The sequence below is a fragment of the Rosa chinensis genome, chromosome 2 (genome assembly GCF_002994745.2).
Source record: "Rosa chinensis cultivar Old Blush chromosome 2, RchiOBHm-V2, whole genome shotgun sequence".
NCBI classification, from domain to species: Eukaryota; Viridiplantae; Streptophyta; class Magnoliopsida; order Rosales; family Rosaceae; genus Rosa; species Rosa chinensis.
Genome location: NC_037089.1, coordinates 57301542 through 57322650, shown reverse-complemented (window position 1 = coordinate 57322650; position 21109 = coordinate 57301542). Strand labels below are relative to the sequence as shown.

At 40.3% G+C, this 21109-nt stretch overlaps 3 protein-coding genes across 6 annotated transcripts; 1 reads left to right on the top strand and 2 right to left on the bottom strand.

The window, feature by feature from the left end:
* The first annotated feature begins 2559 nt into the window (after window positions 1-2559).
* LOC112183720 (putative disease resistance protein RGA3) lies at window positions 2560-9034 on the top strand. Of its 4 annotated transcripts, XM_040514917.1 has the most exons (12): window positions 2560-5553; window positions 5855-5979; window positions 6060-6153; window positions 6275-6401; window positions 6552-6666; window positions 6765-6817; window positions 7096-7170; window positions 7347-7730; window positions 7851-8033; window positions 8187-8311; window positions 8399-8492; window positions 8614-9034. In XM_040514917.1, exon 1 carries the CDS (start codon window positions 2648-2650, stop codon window positions 5537-5539), a length of 2892 nt encoding a protein of 963 aa, XP_040370851.1. In that variant the 5' UTR covers window positions 2560-2647; the 3' UTR covers window positions 5540-5553; window positions 5855-5979; window positions 6060-6153; window positions 6275-6401; window positions 6552-6666; window positions 6765-6817; window positions 7096-7170; window positions 7347-7730; window positions 7851-8033; window positions 8187-8311; window positions 8399-8492; window positions 8614-9034. The 4 variants fall into 4 exon arrangements, with proteins under 4 accessions (XP_040370851.1, XP_040370852.1, XP_040370850.1 ...); XM_040514918.1 differs by lacking the exon at window positions 6060-6153; XM_040514916.1 differs by lacking the exons at window positions 6060-6153; window positions 6275-6401; window positions 6552-6666; ... (5 more) ...; window positions 8399-8492; window positions 8614-9034 and adding an exon at window positions 5646-5733.
* Window positions 9035-10534: 1500 nt separating this feature from the next.
* Window positions 10535-11336, bottom strand: LOC112184599 (ankyrin repeat-containing protein ITN1). The gene has a single exon (XM_024322856.2). It carries the CDS (start codon window positions 11334-11336, stop codon window positions 10710-10712), a length of 627 nt encoding a protein of 208 aa, XP_024178624.1. The 3' UTR covers window positions 10535-10709.
* On the bottom strand, window positions 11333-20092 carry LOC112184598 (ankyrin repeat-containing protein BDA1). Its single transcript, XM_024322855.2, has 3 exons — window positions 20076-20092; window positions 19510-19925; window positions 11333-11929 (listed from the first exon to the last, which is right to left on the bottom strand). The coding sequence occupies exons 1-3, from the start codon at window positions 20077-20079 to the stop codon at window positions 11333-11335; spliced, it is 1017 nt and encodes a 338-aa protein (XP_024178623.1). The 5' UTR covers window positions 20080-20092.
* Window positions 20093-21109: the final 1017 nt, after the last annotated feature.

The window sequence follows — 21109 nt, the reverse complement described above, 5'->3', positions numbered from 1 at the left end:
AATTTAAGGAAAAATGATAATTTACCCAATTTCAGCTTAAAAATTGCCAACTTGCTCCACCAACTGTTTTTTAACCCCATTTACCCAAAACACTCTAAGGGATTATTTCCCTAATACCCAATTAATTCTTTTTTATTTTATTTTTTAGACTTTTTTGCCCTCTCCTTCTTTTTCACTTAGAGGGAGAAGTCATCCTCCGGTGACCAATGGCCGGGCGCCGACTCCGGTGACCAGAATCCTGCGACCGGTGACCGGAATCCGACGACCGGTGACCCGGATCCTGCCACCGATGACGGGAATCCGACGACCGGTCACCGGAATCTAGAATCCGGCTACCGGAATGGTGTCCGGATTCCGGCATCTGAATTTATTGCCCCCTAATAATACCCAGTAATCATATTGTTGCCCCCCAGTAATCATATTATTGCCCCGCAATACTCATATTATTGCCTCCCAATAATCATATTATTGCCTCCCAAATTCATATTATTTCCGTCAAGTGAATTTTATAAACTCCCAAAACCAAAATGAATACACTATAGGTCATAATTGATCATATTATTGCCCCCCAGTACTCATAATATTGCCCCCCAGTACTCATATTATTGCCTCCTAATAATCCTATTATTGCCTCAATAATCATATTATTACCCTCCAATCATCATATTATTGCTCTGAAGTGAATCAAAATGAATACATTACAGATACAAAAAAAAAAAACTCAGGATACCAAAAAAAAAAAAAAGTGCTATGGGCACCAAGAAATTGCTCTGGGCACCCATCAACATGTGAGGCCGGCTGGTTTTTTCGCCGGTGCTTCCCTGAGGTGGGTTGGGGTCTCTTTGTTTCTGGTTTTCACGATAGCGTTGGCTTCCTTGATCTGCTGCCTGTGCTTGCTAGGTTCCTGCCTCCGAAAATGGTTGTACTTGCAGATCGGTCGGAGTACTTGCAGATTGATCAAATCCTCCTCGAAATTCTGGCCAAGCTATCGGTGCCGGATCAGAAGCCGAGCTCGCTGGCCTGCAAGCGGTGGCTGAGCCTCCAGGGCCGGCTTGTGAGGCCCGTGAAGGTGAAAGACTGGAGCTTTGTGGAGTCGGGTCGGGTTATTTCAAGCTTTGTGGAATCGAAAGGCGGCGCGGCGATCGTAGAAAGAGAGAGAGACAGACCGGAGGTGGAGATCATGGGGGAGAGAGAGAGAGAGAGAGAGAGAGTGGAGGTGGAGATCGGGGGAGAGTGAGAGAGTTTGGGAAGGAGAGAGAGACTGAGAGGAGAGGGATAGGTTTTAATTTAATTAATAGGGGCTAAAATGTCAATAGATGTTAGATTGGGTAAATGGGGTTAAAAAACTCTTGCTGGAGTAAGTGGGCAATTTTTAGCCTAAAATTGGGTAAGTGGTCACGGCCCCTAAATTTAAAGATTATAGGACTCCCGGTATCATTAACTATTACATTGAAGCTCAATTATTCCAAAAGCCTACATGACTATGTGAAGTCGTTATACACAAAATAAAATAGCTTGGATCGATCATCTTTTGTCAATGTATACAATTGTGGTACTCCAAAAGATCCATTTTCTTGGTATGAAAACCAACCCCATAGTATGCAAGCTAGTCCAACATGTATCCAACATAAGCATAATTAGCTAGGTCAATCCTCCTGAATCCCAAAATAAAAACCGTAGAGAACCAGAGACCATAAGTTTGGTCCACAAGTAGACCCATATCTAAGAAGACATCCAAACAGACCATAAATTTTGATCGTAAAATAATTTCTTCTGTAATTTAAAGAAAATCATATAGGCCAACACATGGCAAATAAAATCTCAACCGAGATAGAATTAAGATATCGTATACTATATTATTGACAGGTGACAAGAATATATATGCTTCCTGAAAATAATTTATAAAAAAATTATAATTTTATTGTAAAATTTCAATTAACAATCATATATTATATAAATTAATTATTTATGATATATAAATTCATATTGTAGGTAAATGATTGTCTAAATAATTAAAATATATATAGGTTCTAGATTTGGGTTGGAGATGGATGATATCAATGAATAGCATTGAAGCTTGGGGTGTCAAAACAAGAAATGGAAATGGCTTTTGGGTCTAAGGGTTGGAGATGCCCTAAAGTAATGTGATTCCTAGATCACGTGATCATAACTAGCTTACTTGCCAGAGTCACATTCTTGTGACCTTAAACTATCCCTGCCACCCTTTCTCTAGCCTGCAATCAGTATCTCTTTCTTCTTCGATTCTAGCGTGGCGTGTATGAACTATGAATCAATTTTGTTAAACAAGACAGATAATTATAGTATTAAGAGAAAAAGAAAGAAAACCTTGCGTGATAGTGCCATTTTGGACATGAATGAAAATAAAGAAGGGAATATTATACTATTATAATAAAGAGGCAAACTGGCAAAGAGAGCACACAAGGAAAGCAAGGATTGTTATGCTAAATTGCTAATAAATCAAAGAGATGGCTTGATTCTTGAACTTTGGATGATGCTATGATCACCAGATCAGTATATAAACGCATGGAGTAAACGGAAGGCAATACCACAAGTCCACAACCATTCTCCAATATTTCTTACGTCCTAGCTATTACTCTCTTCTTTGAATTATCGATCAATTCCCATTATGGCGGATGCACTCATTTCCGTGCTTCTTGAACAACTGGCTTCACTAACTTATGAGTTAATAAAAGGGCAGGTGACATTGGTTTTGGATGTGGAGAAAGACGTTGCAGAGTTCATCAACAATCTCAGAGCAATCCAAGCTGTACTTGAGGATGCAGAGAAGAGGCAAGTGAAGGAAGCTGTCGTGCGAGATTGGTTGGACAAGCTCAAAGATGTCTCCTACAAGATGGATAACGTGGTTGATGAGTGGAACACGGAAATTCTGAAACAGCAAGTTGAGAAACAAGAAAATGAAGGTGAAAATGCTCTTGTTAACAAGAGAAAGGTGCGTTTCTCCATTCCCTCTCCCTGTAAATGCTTTGGTTTCGGCCAAGTCAGTCGGGTTATTGTTAATCGTGCTATTGCTCTGAAAATAAAAGAACTGAATAGTAGGCTAACTTCGATTGCTGAGGAAAGAACAAGGTACCACTTTCAATCCACAACAACAAGTGGCATTGAACAACCTGAACGACCAAAGAGTTCATCTTTGGTCGATGTTTCTAACATATTTGGTAGAGAAGATGAAAAGGAAACCTTGATTAGCATGTTGTTGGGTAAGAGTAGCGGTAAAGAAGGGAGGGGCCCCCTAGTCATCCCTATTATAGGGATGGGGGGCATAGGCAAGACCACTCTTGCACAACTAGCCTACAACAATGAACATGTTAAAGCCCATTTTCAGAAGAGAAAATGGGTTTGTGTCTCAGATCCTTTCGATGGGATCAAGATTGCCAAAACCATCATTGATAAGAATGATACCCCAACTTCAGATGAGTTGGAAGATTTCATGCAATCTGTGTCTAAATCTGTCGGGGGAAAGAGGTTTCTTCTTGTCCTAGATGACATGTGGACCGAAGATGATACAAAGTGGGAACCATTAAGGTTAGCTTTAATGTCTGGTGCTGAAGGCAGTAGAATATTAGTGACCACACGAAACGAATCAGTTGCTCGTATGATGGGAGCAACCACTCAAATTATCCATTTGGAAAAGTTGAATGATCAGCATTGTTTCTCATTATTCTATCATCTTGCATTTCTAAATAGGGAAAAAGATAAGTCTGATTTGTTTGAAGTCATTGGTAAGGAAATTGTTGAGAAGTGTAAGGGTTCGCCACTTGCTGCAAAGACTTTAGGTAGTCTTATGTGGAATAAGAAAACAACGAAAGAATGGTGTGATGTTTTGGAGAGTGAGATATGGGATTTAGAAGAGGTTGAGAAGAAAATTTTTCATCTGTTATTACTAAGTTATTATGATTTGGGATCAGAAATCAAGCGTTGTCTTATATTTTGTGCATGTTTTCCACAAGATTATGAATTCGATAAAAACACATTGATTGAGATGTGGATGTCACAAAATTATCTCAACTCAAAAAAAAACAAGGAGAGGAGAACCATAGGTCAAAATTATTTTGATAACTTAGTAACGCGGTCTTTTTTTCAAGACTTTAAATTAGATGTTAAAGGGAACATTGAAACTTGCAAGATGCATGATATTGTGCATGAGTTTGTAAAGTTTCTTGCCCGGAATGAATCTTTGATTATTGAGGCTGATGGTGCTAACCGATCAACAGAGCTCTCAATTGATAAGGTGTGCCATTTATCTCTAGTGTCAGTAGAGACTGTAGAGGGTCGAATTTCAGTTCCTATTTCATTTCACAAATGCACAAATCTGCGAACCCTCACAACTTATAATTCAGAAATCACAACAATGGGTGGGGATTTAGTTTTGCAATTGAAATGTCTTAGGACGTTAAATTTGAGTGATAGCGAGGTCGATGAACTTCCCAAGGAGATTGGTGAACTGTTACATTTGAGGTATATTGATTTGTCTCATAATAACAGTCTAGAGGAATTACCTGACGCCATGTGTAATTTGTTCAATCTTGAAACCTTGCACATTGAGTATTGCGAATCACTTACAAAACTGCCCAAGGCTATGGGAAAGTTGATCAACTTAAAGCATCTTTATGTTGCTGAATGTGATGAGCTAAAGTACTTGCCGAAAGGGATTGGGAGAATAAGAGGTCTACGTATACTAGATAGGTACACTGTTGTATGTGGTGGTGGTGGTGACGACGACGACAATGAAATACTGAGGTTGGGAGATCTGGCAATCTTTGACCAGCTTCAGGGCAAGATTGTAATTCGAGATTTGGGGGAAGTGATCGATGCTAGTGAGGCTCAGAAAGCACAATTGGAGAAGAAGAAACACCTCCTTGATTTGGTATTAGATTTTGGTGGAGGAGAAGAGGAGCGCCGAAGAAAAAGCGATGTAGAGGTACTGAATGCCTTGCAACCACATCAAAATTTGGAATATTTGGGGATTTCTGACTATGAAGGCACCACGGTGTCTCCAAAATGGTTGATGTCTTTACACCATTTGAGATTTCTTACTCTTATGTCCTGCATGAATTGTGAATGTTTGCCTCCTCTGGGGAGATTACAATCTCTTGAAGTTCTGAGAATAGAAGGCATGAGAGTGGAAAAGGTTGGAATTGAATTCTTAGGTATAGAAGAAACTCAAACATCACCTGTTACTGCTTTCCCAAAATTGGAAAAACTCTCCTTTCTGACGGTGGGGTGGAAAGAGTGGGAAGGAGTGCGAGGTTGCATGGAAGAAGATTGTCAAGTTGCAATAATGCCGCATCTTTCTGACCTACACATCGAGTCAGCAAGCCTGAAACAACTGCCAGACTTCCTGCAGAATAGACCACACCTCAATTTGACGTGGTCACGAAGGGACTGGTTGATCTTCGAACTCAACAAATGGATTGCCAGTTTAATCTCCAGCCCGGAAGTTGCTTCGGAGCAGCGGAACATGCAGTCTAGGGATCGCGCAGGCGGAAAATGCTTCTAGCCCGATGTATCAAGGTATTGTAGCTAGCTGTCTGTATCGTAATTATTTGAAGTAATCGGCTAATTAATGCAATCATATATTAAGGGAAATCCGCGCTCACGCACAGACTATAAGGGCCGCTTTTCTTTTTGCTGAGACCTCGGTCCCTCAGAGCGCGGAAAATGCTACAAGTTGATGAAGCCCGATGTATCAAGGTATTCTAGCTAGCTGGAAATGTCTGTATTGTACTTATTTGAAATAATCGGTTAATGAAGACAATCATATATGTGTTTGATATTGTCTTCTTGTATGTTGTCTGATATATATGCTCTGCAGGTTGTGAGCTTAATTTGAGACACAAGATTCCTATTTTGTGTTCAAGATTCAATTTCAGTCGATCAATCCCTCCCTATGATGTTCCATAACAGAGGACCTCTACCAAATCTCATCCTCTCCTTCTGGTAATTGAGCCCTTCTTTATCAAAATATTTGTATATTGTCACTGCAAGAAGTTCTGATTTAATGTGAAACCTGCATGCAGAAAGAAAGCAACAATTGTTCTGGATTTGAAATTAAGTTACATAAAGTATTGAAAGTGCCATTCTGGGGACCTTGATGAGACCTAAAAGCTGTAGGTAGTATGGAAATGAATTTTCTTTGGTCGTAGAACAAAAATATCATCAAATTATGTTACATGCACAGAGTGAGTGACTGCAGACCTCTATGTCATGATAACTTGGTTTACTATCTTTACAGCATTTGGAGTCAGGACCTCAGACCTTTGCTCTCGTCTCATTGGGTATGTAGCACGATGGAAAGACAGCCAGTTAAACTTGCAACGGATTGCTATGGTGTGGACTGTTATATATAATATCCTCTGCAGGTTGTAAGCTAAATTTTGTTTTGAAGATTTCAATAGTAATCTGGTTCCTATATCTGTTTCTTTATTTTTCTATGTCAATCTCTGCAATTGAGTTTTAGACTAAATATAAAAATACAAATCTGTGTAGAAAGTGACAAGATTAATTGACAGGGCGGGTCAACAGATTCTCCTGTTCAGTTCATCAAAACTTGGGGGTTATTATGTACAACAGCAGTAGAGTTGTCGGGCATTGCATACTTGAAACTGCTGTTGAACAATTACTGATGTGAGTCGGTAATAATTTTCTTGTACTATGAAACAATGGCTTAACTTCCAGCTAGAAAAATTAAATTCCATCTAATTGATGTTATACATATGTTGCAGGAGGATTATTGGAAGCAGTGATAGTTTGGCTCTCATTTGACGATGATAATGAGGTCCTTACCTATACTAGCTAGGAATCTGTCATTAGTATTTTAAATTGTCCTTCTACAGTGAAATAATAGTTCTCAGGCCTGAATATCCATTTCTAGCTGTCAAATTCTTATGCGGCTGTAGTATAATAAACATATATTCATAATCAAGCATTAGTTTCATTTTGTTTTGTTTCAAGGTTTTCAGCAGTGGTTTTGTTGTGCTTTGGCCTAATCATTTGTTAATTTATAAAATTTGGAAGCTTAGTTATGTAATAACCCTTTAATGTTGGATGCTGTAGCCTGTAGGGATCGTTGCATATGTTGTGAGAATTGGCCTCAAACATGGAGACCGCCTCCTGCTTGTGTGCTTAAAGGTAAATAAACATGGAGCAATGTACATTGGGAAATTCTGGTTTACGTGGACTAGGAGCTTTATTTTGCGTGCCATAGCACAGTAGCAGGATAATGGCTTTTCTGTCATTGTTGCTGAGCTGCTGGCAATCAAGGCTGGCATGGAATTAACTCTTGATGGAAGATTTCTCTTAAACAGATTGTCAGGTGGCTATGAATGTGATTACAGAGGCTGTAGTGTGCTATGCTCCGGAAGGTGCATTCTGGAGGAAGTGAACAGCTTGGGGGCATTTCTAATAAGTTCAGTCCATCTTGTATTATCCTTGAGATGCAGCATCTCAATCACCTCATCAATCACCTACAATAGGGTAGCTGCTACACAGCCAATTAGCTGGATGCCACAGACTCATTCAAGGTTGAAATTGAATGAAGATGGAGCTTGTGATGTTCCATGGGGAAGAGTTGGTATAGGAGCAGTTGTGAGGGATGGGGAAGGGAAGTTGAAAGCTGCATTACTATATTCTTCCACAAGCGGTATCTCACCTCATGCTACTGAAGCCTTGGCGGCATTGTATGGAATGAGGTTTTGCTTGAATTAACTTAATCATGGTTTTCAATGTGTATGAATTCTATGTGTTTAAAGTCGCTAGATTGACGTGTTACAAAAAGCAATTTAACGAGAAAATGTTCATGAAAATTGTAGGGGCAAGCACCCTTTTGGGTGCTCAAACCACAATGAAGCTAGAAGGACCAATAAGTAGTGTTGTCAAAGGCAAACTTGAGGCACTCCCCAGTGTGAGGCCACCGGAAGTTGCCTCGGAGCGGTGGAACATGCAGTCTAGGGATCGGGCAGGCAGAAAATGCTGATGAAGCCCAATGTATTAAGGTATTCTAGCTAGCTGGAATTATCTGTTTCGTAAATATTTGAAGTAATCGGTTAATGAATACAATCATATATGTGTTTGTCAATGGCAGTGAGCGAGCTTGCAAGGGATTGCTATTGTCTTCTTGTATGTTGTCTGATATATATGCTCTGCAGGTTGTAAGCTCAAATTGAGACACAACATTCCTATTTTGTGTTGAAGATTCAATTTCAATCGATCAATCCCTCCCTATGATGTTCCATAACAGAGGAGCTCTACCAAATCTCATCCTCTCCTTCTGGTAATTGAGCTCTTCTTTATCAAAATATATATATATATATATATTATTCTGCAAGAAGTTCTGATATAATGTGAAAATTGCATGCAGAAAGAAAGCAACAATTGTTCTGGATTTGAAATTAAGTTACATAAAGTATTGAAAGTGCCATTCTGGGGACCTTGATGAGACCTAAAAGCTGTAGGTAGTATGGAAATGAATTTTCTTTGGTCGTAGAACAAAAATATCATCAAATTATGTTACATGCACAGAGTGAGTGACTGCAGACCTCTATGTCATGATAACTTGGTTTACTATGTTTACAGCATTTGGAGTCAGGACCTCAGACCTTTGCTCTCGTCTCATTGGGTATTTAGCATATGGAAGGACTGCCAGTTAAACTTCCAACGGATTGCTATGGTGTGGACTGTAATGACCCTGATATCATCCTCTGCAGGTTGTAAGCTAAATTTTGTTTTGAAGATTTCAATAGTAATCTGTTTCCTATATCTGTTTCTTTATTTTTATATGTCAATCTCTGCAATTGAGTTTCAGACCAAAATAAAAAAGAAAAATACAAATCTGTGTGGAAAGTGACAAGATGGAATAGCAGGGCTAGTGGACATATTCTTCTGCTCAAATCATCAAAACTTGGTTATTATGTACAACAGACGTACCGTTGTCAGACGTTGCATACTTGAAACTGCAGTCGAACTATTGCTGGTGTGAGTTGGTAATCATTTTCTTGAACTACGAAACAATGGCTTAACCTCCAGCTAGAAAAATAAATTTCCATCTAATTCATGTATACATATTGTGCGGGAGGATTGGAAACAGTGATAGTTTGGCTCTCATTTGACGGAGATAATGAGGTCCTTACCTAAACTAGCTTGGAATTGTCATTAGTAAGTTGTCGGAATTGTCATTAGTAAGTTGTCCTTATACAATGCAATAATAGTTCTCAGGCCTGAATATCCATATCTTGCTATCAAATTCTAATGCAGCTGCAGCAAATATAATAAACATATATTTATAACCAACCATTATTTTCATTTTGTTTTATTTCAAGGTTTTTAGCAGTGGTTTTGTTGTGCTTTGGCCTAATCATGTGTTAATTTATAAAAGTTGCAAGCTTAGTTATGTAATAACTTTTTGGTTGGATACTGTAGGGATAGTTGCATATGTTGTGAGAATTGGCCTCAAACATGCAGATCGCCTGCTGCTGGTGTGCTTAAAGGTAAATAAACATGGAGCTCTGTACATTGGGGAATTCTGGTTTGTGTGGAGTAGAGGCTTTATTTTGTGTGCTATAGCACAGCAGCAGGATAATTGGCTTTTCTGTGCTTGCTGCTGAGCTGCTGGCAATCAAGGCTGGCATGGAATTAACTCTTGATGGGAAAAATTGCTCTGAAACAGATTGTCAGGTGGCGATGAATGCGATTACAGAGGATGTGGCGTGCTATGCTATGCTAAAGGAGGTGCATTCTGGAGGAAGTGAACAGCTCGGTGGCGTTTCTAATAAGTTCATCTCGTATTATCCTTGAGATACAGCATCACAGTCACCTCAATCAATCACTTACAATAGGGTATCTACTACACAGCCAATTAGCTGGATGCCACATACCCATTCAAGGTTGAAATTGAATGAAGAAAGCTTGTGATGTTCGTTGGGAAGAGTTGGTATAGGAGCAGTTGTGAGGGATGGAGAAGGAAAGTTGAAAGCTGCACTACTATTTTCTTTCACAAGCGGTCTCTTACCTCATGCAACTGAAGCCTTGGCGGTATTGTATGGAATGAGGTTTTGCTTGAATGTTATTGCAAATACAAGTAGCTAGAAAGTGTTGCCATGAATGTGATCTCAGCTATCAACAATTCTGAATAAGATTTGAGCATGGACGGCACATATTTCAAGAACTTAAATATCTGAGGAAGTTATTTGGAGTAAACTACCAAGACATTGCAATAGAGCTTCTCCAGAGTGTTTAGAAATTAGAAGGAAGCCGGCCCCCTCTATGGGTTGAGGAAGTTCCGATAGGTGATATGTCTAGTTGATTTATACTGGTGTGGTAGTCTTTTTTTCCTTGCTCGGGACATTGCAACAGTGCTGCTCCAGAGTATTTATCTATAATTGCAACTAGAAAAGTAGAAGTTGGAAGGAAAGCATTTGTACTGGTTATGATTATTCACCTTTTCTTAACTCGCTCTCATCAAGCAAGGTTTGTGACTATGCCACATTCTGCACACTGGTTATGATTATTCACTTTTTAATGCAAGTATTTCTTTGACAGAAAACAAAATTAAGCCTACCAACATTTGAATCTCCCCATGATTAACCATTAATTGAAATTAAGAGAAGGGAACTAATAAAATGTGGCTTGCTTGCACCAGACATTCCTGTCAATGATTTGGGAGGTGAAGGCATCTAATATGAATGATATCCTTGATTGTATGTGCTATCAACATCCGAGTTTTGGCTTCCCATTTCAGGATCCTCATCAGCCTCCCCAATCTCTCTTCTTCCCTTCCTCCACTTCGACTTTCGCAGGCAATGAACAACTAGCAAAACACCCAGCCAAATGAAAACTGTTCCCAGAATTCCAATGCTTATAGTCAAAAAGGCTACAAACAACAATTTGTTTTTCTGATTTTGTTGCATGATAACCCATGTGGCTGCAACATACCCTGTTGCCATGAATGCCACAGCTACCCACATTACCTTATGAGCAACCCTCAACAATCTTATCAATGGCTTTCTCCGATATGGAATGATACTCACAAGAACAACAACTATCGAGAGTGATGTAAATAGTGCGACGTAATTGCTTATTTCAAACACCTTGAAAGCAGTTGTTGTTCCTGCTATCGACTTCCCTTTCATAAGTCCCTCCTGATAAACACCACCCGGGGGACTAATGCCAGCAGCAAAAGTAACCGTGGCGATCAAAATGGCAACTAGTGTTGTGGTGTTCCTGGCATTCTGTAGTGCCTCTGTGTACACCTTTTCATGCTTCCTGCGCCGGTTGTAGAAAATCTCCGTACACCTTTTCATGCTTCCTGCATGTGTTGTCTGGCAAAGGTTTGCAGAAGAAACTCTTGCTTCTTTTGTCTTTCATGATCCAGTCCCTCCTTAACTTCAAATGCTGATCCAACTTGCTGCTGAGGTGATAAGCCTTCCCCAACCTGAGGCTGAGGCGATGACTTGCTAGATGGCGGTGATGGCAGCTTAGGTGATGACTTCCTAGATTGCGGTGATGGTAGCCTAGGCGAAGACTTGCTGGATTGGGGTGATGGAAAATGTGATGACATCCTGGACATAGGTGCTGATGAGCTTGATGGGGACTTGGATGCCGCAGAAGCTATCTCATTTATGATGGACAACTGCAGTTCATACTCTTTAACGAATTGTGCTCGTTTCGGAATGTTTTCAGGAAGTGTCACTGGCTGAGCGGTGGCTTTATCTGCTTTTGGTGAAGTAGATAACAGCTCAATCCTTGTTTTACCTCCTGCTTTCATTAGCATGGATTCGAGACGCTGATTGTCTACACTTTCCTTGCTCTGTTTGAGAAGGTCAAGGGCTGTGAGTCCTTCATTGTTTCGAGAATTGAGCTCTACTTTCTTTTTGCTGATTAGGTACTCTGCTATCTGGGACAAGAAGAAGATAAAATTAATCAATGTTCAGCCAGGCATTATTAACGCACTTTTCACTATGGTTGTAAGAACATTAGGGACGAGCATTTTCAATGTTCTATTTTTGTTCCTATTAAGTACCAAAACTTGATATAAATGACATAATACTGAAAACACCCCAAGTTTCATGGCAGAACACTTAATATGTAATGCGTCTGTTTCTTAATCTGACTTTTTCATTCCATGATATATTTGCAGTTCCATATTTTTGCAAGATAAATCTTCCTATCATGACTACAAGATGCAGGTAATAACATTTAGCAAGGTTCCTTAACCGACATATGAATACATTTGGGCAAGTAACATACTTCCATGTGTTGTAGTATATATGAAACATGTTGTATTGTTCATAGTATAAAATGTCTATGTCATGTATAAGATAGGTATTTTAGGTATAATGATTTGTGAGTCAATCATTATGCCAATGGGGAACAAGTGTGGCAATCATCATCATCACAACCACAATGTGAAGCTGCAAATGAAGAAGCCACAAGGAGAGGCTACAATTGAAGATGCCATCAAGTTGTATCATTATTTACTTCAAAATGTATCCCTATAAATACCTCCTTTGAATGAAATGAAAGACACACTTAATCTCTATTATCTCTCTCTCTCTCTGTCAATTTACTTATCCTTAAACACGTTATCAGCACGAAATTGCTCTAGAATTAGGATCGAAGTTGAGAAGAGAAGAGGTAGTTCATAATCCAATCGAAGCCATTTTCTCAAACTTACAAAAAACCTCCAAACCCTAGCTCATATCAAAGCCCTTGATTCCAGAAGCCCAGAACCGGTTTCAGAACCCCCAGAACCGGCCGGAAACAGCTCGAACCGGCTGCCGGAAGATCTGAACCGCTGCCGAACCGCTGTCGAGTCCTGCCGAGCTGCTGCCGAGTCCTGCCGAGCAGCTGCGCAGAAGGCCTGCCTAGCACCTGCCGAGGATCTGCCGAGCTGCTGCCGAAGACCTGCCGAGCAGCTGTCGATACCTGTCGAAGGGACCTGCCGAGCTGCTGCCGAAGGCCTGCCGAGCCCCTGCCTAGCTCCTGCCGAGAAGCTGCCGAGCAGCTGCCGAGCCCCCCTGCACAGCACCTGCCGAGCTGCTGCCTAGCAGCTGCCGAGCTGCTGCCTAGCAGCTGCCGAGCTGCTGCCTAGCAGCTGCCGAGTTGCTGCCGAGCATCTGTCGACACGACTTTCCGACAACTTTTCCGGCGACTTTTCGGACACTTTTCCGGCAACTTTTCCGGCGACTTCCGGACACTTTTCCGGCGACTTTCCGGACACTTTTCCGGCGACTTTCGGACAATTTTCCGGCAACTTTCCGACACTTTTCCGGCGACTTTTCCGGCCACTTCCGGTGACTTTTCCGGCTATTCTTGGGCAACTTTTTCGGTCATTTCCGACAACACTATTTCAAGGTATTCTTTACTAAAAGTTCCCGCTTTTGAGTTTTATTTATTTATTTTTCTCCTCCTTTTTCTTTTGGGAACTTACAATTAAAAAGCGGAATTATAGAAATTCACGCTAAACGAACTAAGAGCGTTCGTAGTCAATGAACTAAGAGTGTTCATAATATTCGGACTAAGAGCGTCCGCAAGCATCGATTTATGACCCTATTAAACATCATTGTTTCGGTCTAATCCAAATATTGATTTCTTTGTAGCATAGCTCGGAAATCTTATTATTTCGTGGAAGTTTTAAACTCCGAAACTAATACATCTTTTTCTTCTTATATTTCAAGGATGTCGAATGAACCTAGACTCGATTTTCAAATCCTTGACTCAACTGGTTCGGATTACCATAGTTGGAGAACCGACGTTGAGAACCATCTCACATCAAAAGGGATATTGCCCATAATCCAGGCACCAAACGCGGGCCTTGTGTTCCAACGAACACCCATAAAGCATGCACAAGCAATTATCTTGATGCGACGCCATATGGACAAAGCACTCAGATTGGAGTATATGTCCATCAAAGATGCAAGGGAACTATGGGTAGCGCTAGAAGAGCGCTTTGATAATATCCAAGATTCCCTCCTCCCTGACTTGAAGATTCAATGGAACAATTTACGCTTCTCCGACTTCAAGTCTGTTGCTGAATACAATTCAGAAGCTCTTCGGCTAAGAGCCATGCTGAAGTTCTGTGAAAAACCTCTCACAGAAGAAGAGCTGATTGAGAAGACTCTCTCCACCTTCCCCGTCGCAGCAATTATACTATCAAAGCAATATCGCACTGAATATAATGCTGGACGACTTACTAAGTTCAATGAACTTATCAATATTTTGTCGGTAGATGAGAAGCACGACAATATCCTTGTAAAGAATTATAATTCAAGGCCCGTAGGAACCAAAAGCGTTCGTGAGGCGAATTATAATGCACCCAAGAAAGGGCGCAAGGAGCGGTACCCTACTAATAAGGGGCATGTATACCCTAACAAGGGACATGACGGACGCATGGGTCCATACAACCGCCCCAATAAGGAAGGAAACCGCAACTTTGGAGCGGGCACACGTGGTGGCAAATCCACACGTGGGAGAGGAGAATATAACAACACCATGGGCCGTGGAGGTCGCATAATACGCCGTGGTAGTAGCAGCAACAACCCGCCTAGGGAATATCCACAACGTGCACCTCAAATAAAGAAAGTCAACCACAATGACGTGTGTCATAGGTGTGGATCAATCGAGCATTGGTTTAAGCAATGCCAAGCAAGTACACAACTAGCTGCAAGCTACAAGGAGTACAGGGAAATGAGGGAGCAAGAAGCTCACCTTGCTGAAAAAGATGATGGTGAAGATGTAATTCTCACCATAAAAGACTTCAAAGCTGGAAATGAAGAGCACGAGGATGCCGCAGACTTTGATTAAAATAGTCTTTTCTGTTTTCCAATAAAACGGCAAATGTGCCTTAGTCAAATAACAATTGTATTGACTCTTTCTTATGTGGCGTACTCAATGAAGTATGATGTCTAGGCAAGTAATTGAGATCATGGTACTTAAGCGAGCCTTGCTCCACCAACATCTCTATACTTACCTGGTCATATTTTATTGAAATTACCAAACGGATTGAGCAATTACAATTTGTATAAAGTTTGATTTTATATTGGAATAAACTTTGGAAACTTTGATGTAATCATTGACTATTTTCCCTATTAATAAAGTATCGCATTATCAATGTCATTGACATGTGTTAATATTCCGAACTTTATTTTTCAGTATGTCTCCGGGAGAATTGGAATGCCTTCTAGATAGTGGCACCACACATACTATATTACGACATAGGCAATTATTCTTATGGATGACGCCTAGTCAATCTTCAGTGACCACGATGGCAGGACCATCTAAATTGATTCATGGTCGTGGACCAGCTCAATTTCTATTGCCGAATGGCACAAATATTAATGTCGCCGAAGCTTTATATGCTCCAAGGGCTGGAAGAACCCTATTAAGTTTTAAAGATATAAGAGCCAATGATCTTCATGTGAAAACACATTGTGAGAATGGACAAGAGTTCCTTTACATCACCTCTAATAACTACGGAAATACACGAGTATTAGAGAAACTCATGTGTCGCTCTAGTGGATTGTACGCAACCACTATTAGAGTCATTGAATCCAACCATGTCATGAATGAAAATTTATGGGATTCCGACACATACAGGCTTTGGCACGACCGTTTGGGACACCCAGGTCGTGATATGATGATCCGTATATTAAAAACTTCACACGGACATCCATTCTTTAAAACAAAGAGGAATACGAACCAAAAAGAGGTTCAAAGAATTACTTCTAAAGCATATCATTCGTTTTGCAAAGCTTGCTCTTTAGCAAAAGTAGGATCGAGACCATCCTATGCAAAAGACATTAAAGAAAATATACCATTCTTGCAAAGAATACAAGGTGATATCTGTGGACCTATCCATCCAACTTGCGGACCATTTAGATATTTTATGGTGTTGGTTGATGCATCGACACGTTGGTCACATGTCGTGCTCTTATCCACAAGAAATGCTGCATTTGCTAAACTCCTAGCACAAATCATTAAGTTAAGGGCTCACCACCCTGATCATCCTATTAAGTCAATTCGTCTTGACAATGCTGGGGAGTTTACATCAAAAACTTTTGATGATTATTGCATGTCCATTGGGATCGAGGTTGAACACCCTGTCCCTCATGTACATACCCAAAATGGTCTCGCAGAAGCTGCCATTAAAAGACTTCAAATGGTTGCTAGGGCATTGGTTATGCGCACCAATCTCCCTATTTCTGCTTGGGGCTATGCAATATTACATGCAGCTGTGCTTATTCGTCTAAGGCCCACTGCCACCCAACCTTTTTCTGCATCCCAGATGGTGACTGGGTATGAGCCTAATGTCTCACATTTACGCATATTTGGGTGTGCAGTCTATGTGCCAATTGCGCCACCACAGCGCACTAAAATGGGTCCTCAAAGACGATTAGGCCTTTATGTTGGCTATGACTCTCCAACCATAATCCGCTACATAGAACCCTTGACAGGTGATCTATTTACCGCTAGATTTGCGGATTGTCACTTTGATGAGACAGTCTTCCCGTCTTTAGGGGGAGACATGAACATAACTAATGTTCAACAAAAAGGACAAGAATTGTCGTGGTTTGTCCCCACTTTGTCTCATCTTGATCCCCGAACTGCACAATCTGAAAAAGAAGTGCAGAGAATTCTCGATCTTCAGAACGTAGCAGAATCGATGCCTGATGCGTTTTCTGATATCGCTAAAGTGACAAGATCACACATACCTGCTGCAAATACACCTGCAAGGATTGATGTCCCTAAAAGACATAATGCCGTCTCAAAAATACATGAGAATGGCGCCAACGTTCCCTCTATGGGTGACACATTGGCTAGGCCCACGGCTCCTGCCAGGAAGCGCGGGAGACCTATAGGTTCGATGGATTCTCGCCCAAGAAAGAAGGCGAGTTTGGCACAAAATAATAATCCATTAATCATAGATATGAATAATCCATCCCACGAGAATATTCCGGATTATGGTTATGTCCAAGAGACACCATTGGGGGACGCTCCAATGTCAGAACCAACTCCAGAGAATAGAGAAATCTCCATAAATTACAATAATGTATATGAGATGATGGATAGAAATTCTATGGCAATTGATGATGCGTTTGCATATCATGTTGCAAAAGGAATCATAGAATATGATGATATCGAACCTCGCTCTGTTGAAGAATGTCAACGAAGAGCGGATTGGCCTAAATGGAAAAATGCGATCCAGACTGAATTGGATTCACTAACAAAGAGACAGGTATTTGGGCCTATAATGCTGACACCACCAAATATAAAGCCTGTTGGCCATAAATGGGTCTTTGTTAGAAAACGTAATGAGAAAAATGAGGTGATGAGATATAAAGCCCGCCTCGTGGCGCAAGGTTTCTCACAACGCCCTGGAATCGACTACGAGGAGACATACTCTCCCGTAATGGACATTATAACGTTCCGCTACCTTGTCAGTTTGGTAGTTTCCGAAAAACTTGACATGCAGCTTATGGATGTAATTACAGCATATCTCTATGGGGATCTAGATTCAGAGATATATATGAAGGTTCCTGATGGACTTCAATTACCAAAATCAAGTGGCTCTAAACCACGGAGCGCGTTTTCAATAAAATTAAGACGCTCACTATATGGATTGAAACAATCCGGACGGATGTGGTATAACCGTCTAAGTGACTACTTGATTGGAAAGGGATATATTAACAATGAAATATGCCCTTGCGTGTTCATTAAAAGAACAAGTTCCGGATTTGCAATTGTAGCAGTTTATGTCGATGACATGAACCTAATTGGAACTCTAGATGAGTTAAAGGAAACTGCTAAATATTTGGAATCCGAGTTTGAGATGAAAGATCTTGGGAAAACACGGTTTTGCCTCGGAATAGAACTCGAGCACCGTAGTGATGGGATTATGATCCATCAGTCAGCATATACTCAAAAATTACTAAGGCGCTTTAATGAAGATAAAGCAAAGCCTGTAAGTACTCCCATGATCGGCCGAAGTCTTGAGCCCACAAAAGATCCGTTTCGTCCAAGGGATGAGGACGAAGAATTATTAGAGGCTGAAGTACCCTATCTAAGTGCGATAGGCGCATTATTGTATTTAGCACAATGCACAAGACCAGATATCTCATTCGCAGTGAACTTGTTAGCTCGACATAGTTCTGCGCCAACACGCCGCCATTGGATTGGCATAAAGACAATCTTTCGATACTTAAAAGGTACGATTGATATGGGCTTGTTTTATCCCTACAGAGAGAAAATAAAAGACGGAAGATTGGGATCAGACCCTATGAGGCAAAAAGCCACCTTCCGTAATACAGACGCCGGCAACACCATCCATGGTGACCGACGTTCTCCTCCTCCCCTCCATCAAAATAAAAATAATGTTTTGATGGGCTTTGCTGATGCAGGGTATCTCTCTGACCCTCATAAAGGTCGCTCCCAAACAGGTTATGTCTTTACCATGGGAAGCACGGCGATATCTTGGAGATCTACAAAACAGACACTTGTCGCTACTTCCTCAAATCATGCAGAGATTATTGCTCTACATGAAGCTGTGCGTGAATGCATATGGCTAAGGTCTATAAATAGACACATTCGAGGAACTTGTGGTTTGAAGTTAACCACAGATAAACCTACATGCATTTACGAAGATAATGCAGCTTGTATTGAGCAAATGAAATTAGGTTTTATCAAGGGTGACAATACTAAACATATATCACCGAAATTCTTCTACAATCAGCAACAGCAAACACTTCTAAACATTGAAGTAAATCAAATCCGATCAGAGGATAATGTAGCGGACTTATTTACTAAGTCGTTACCAAAAACCCCTTTCGAGAAACATGTGAAGAGTATCGGATTAAGAAGATTATCCGAACTCTCATGATCTTCAGGGGGAGTCTAAATCAGGGGGAGTATCTAGAAACAAACTCCACACTCAATGCGCATTGCACTCTTTTTCTCCTTCGACCAAGGTTGTTTTTTCCCACAGGGTTTTATTACTTGGCAAGGTTTTTAACGAGGCAATTTCGAAGCGCACGGCTTAGACAAATACTATCAACATGAAATATCCAAGGGGGAGTGTTGTAGTATATATGAAACATGTTGTATTGTTCATAGTATAAAATGTCTATGTCATGTATAAGATAGGTATTTTAGGTATAATGATTTGTGAGTCAATCTTTATGCCAATGGGGAACAAGTGTGGCAATCATCATCATCACAACCACAATGTGAAGCTGCAAATGAAGAAGCCACAAGGAGAGGCTACAATTGAAGATGCCATCAAGTTGTATCATTATTTACTTCAAAATGTATCCCTATAAATACCTCCTTTGAATGAAATGAAAGACACACTTAATCTCTATTATCTCTCTCTCTCTCTGTCAATTTACTTATCCTTAAACACCATGTTCTATATTCTGGTCAAAAACCGAAATCTATCAATCACCATTATCAGTTGACTTATACTCGTGCAAATCTCACCTTATGTTGTGCTTCAGAAACTGCAAGATGTAGGATGGTGTTATTATAACAGTCTCTACAGTCGAAGAAATCCATATCATCACAGACATGGGTCAAGTATACTAAAGCATCATATCGCCCATATTTCACAACCAAGTGGAATACCGTCTCACCGGCTTTTGTTACGATCTGAAAAGCTGGTTTAGCCATTGAGACGAACACCTGAAGGACTGAGACTTTGTAGTTTATTGCTGCCAAGTGCAAAGGCGTGTGACCACTGAGATTGTGCTGCTGAGCAAGCTTTGGATCAAGCTTGAGGAGTGCCCAGGTTATCTCCCTGTTCTCTTTGCTAGTTGCATAGTGCAATGGATAGTTTCCTTTCTCATCAACCATATAAGCAAGGTCAAGACACACTCTTAGCAACTCTTTAACAACATCTGCACCACTAATAAAGAAAACATTTATACATATGTAAATAGAAATTAAGCTAAAAACATAAAGAAAATGTACTAAACTAGAATTAATTGAATTGTCATTTCTGTATCAATTTATACTTAAATGACAAAACTTTGATAATATATACCTACCCATGTGTCCACCAGAGACAGCCTAGTGTATACATGTTTGATCAAACCCTTCTTTCCCCAAACCTAGCTTCCCAGGCTCTTTCAGTAAGAGCCTCACCAGTGGCAGAGCTAGAATTTTAAAATGGGAAACATTGATAGAATTTCGATAACAAAAGTCTAAGACAAAAAAACAAACTTATTCATATTTTATCATGCGCTCTTGAATAGAACCGAAAATCTTTAATTATTGAATTTGTATCATAATGCTCAACCAACTCTTTTTCTGACCTAATTTATCCAAAAAAAAGCAAGTTTTTGATGCGAGCATGCCTCTTAAAGAAAAATAGAAAAAAAAAAATACAATAAAATACTTCAAGGAAAAAGATAACATACATATGATTAAAAATAAATAAATTAATTAATATATGGGCTAAGTTTAGAAATTTTGGGGTGGGCTACTTTTTAATATTTAATTTTCCCCTTTTTAAGGAAATGATGGAAAAGGTCAAGTTAGAGTGTGAAATGATAAAAAAGTCACCTAGTTTCTCACTTGATAAAAAGGTCCATCATGAATTGTTAGTAATATTAATTTAGTCCTTATTAATAATGAAGTAATGTTAAAAAAGGTCAGTTTGTGATATTTTCGTTTCCCATTTTACCCTTAGTAATTAATATACCCAATTTGTGTTTCAATATCAAAACCAGATCGAGAGAATCCTCCCTACGCTACTCCCCTCCACTATTCTCCACCTCTGCATCGAACCCCTCGTCGTCTCCGAGTTGATGTGTTTTTGCACCGATCTTTCTCCGGCTGGAGCCGAGTCGCCGGTGACCACTGGACCTCCATCTCCGACTGGAAAGAGACCTAGAGACGAACTAGAAGGCGATGACAATCATGAAGACGACGAGAGCTGTTGCCGAGATTCGGTGCTTGAGACTCTATCTATACCTACAACTTCTTCTTCCTCATCGCGAATTTCGTTCTCCTATTCATACAGAGGTCTCTATCTCACACACACACTCTCTCTCTTCTCTCTCTCTCAGTCAACATTTTT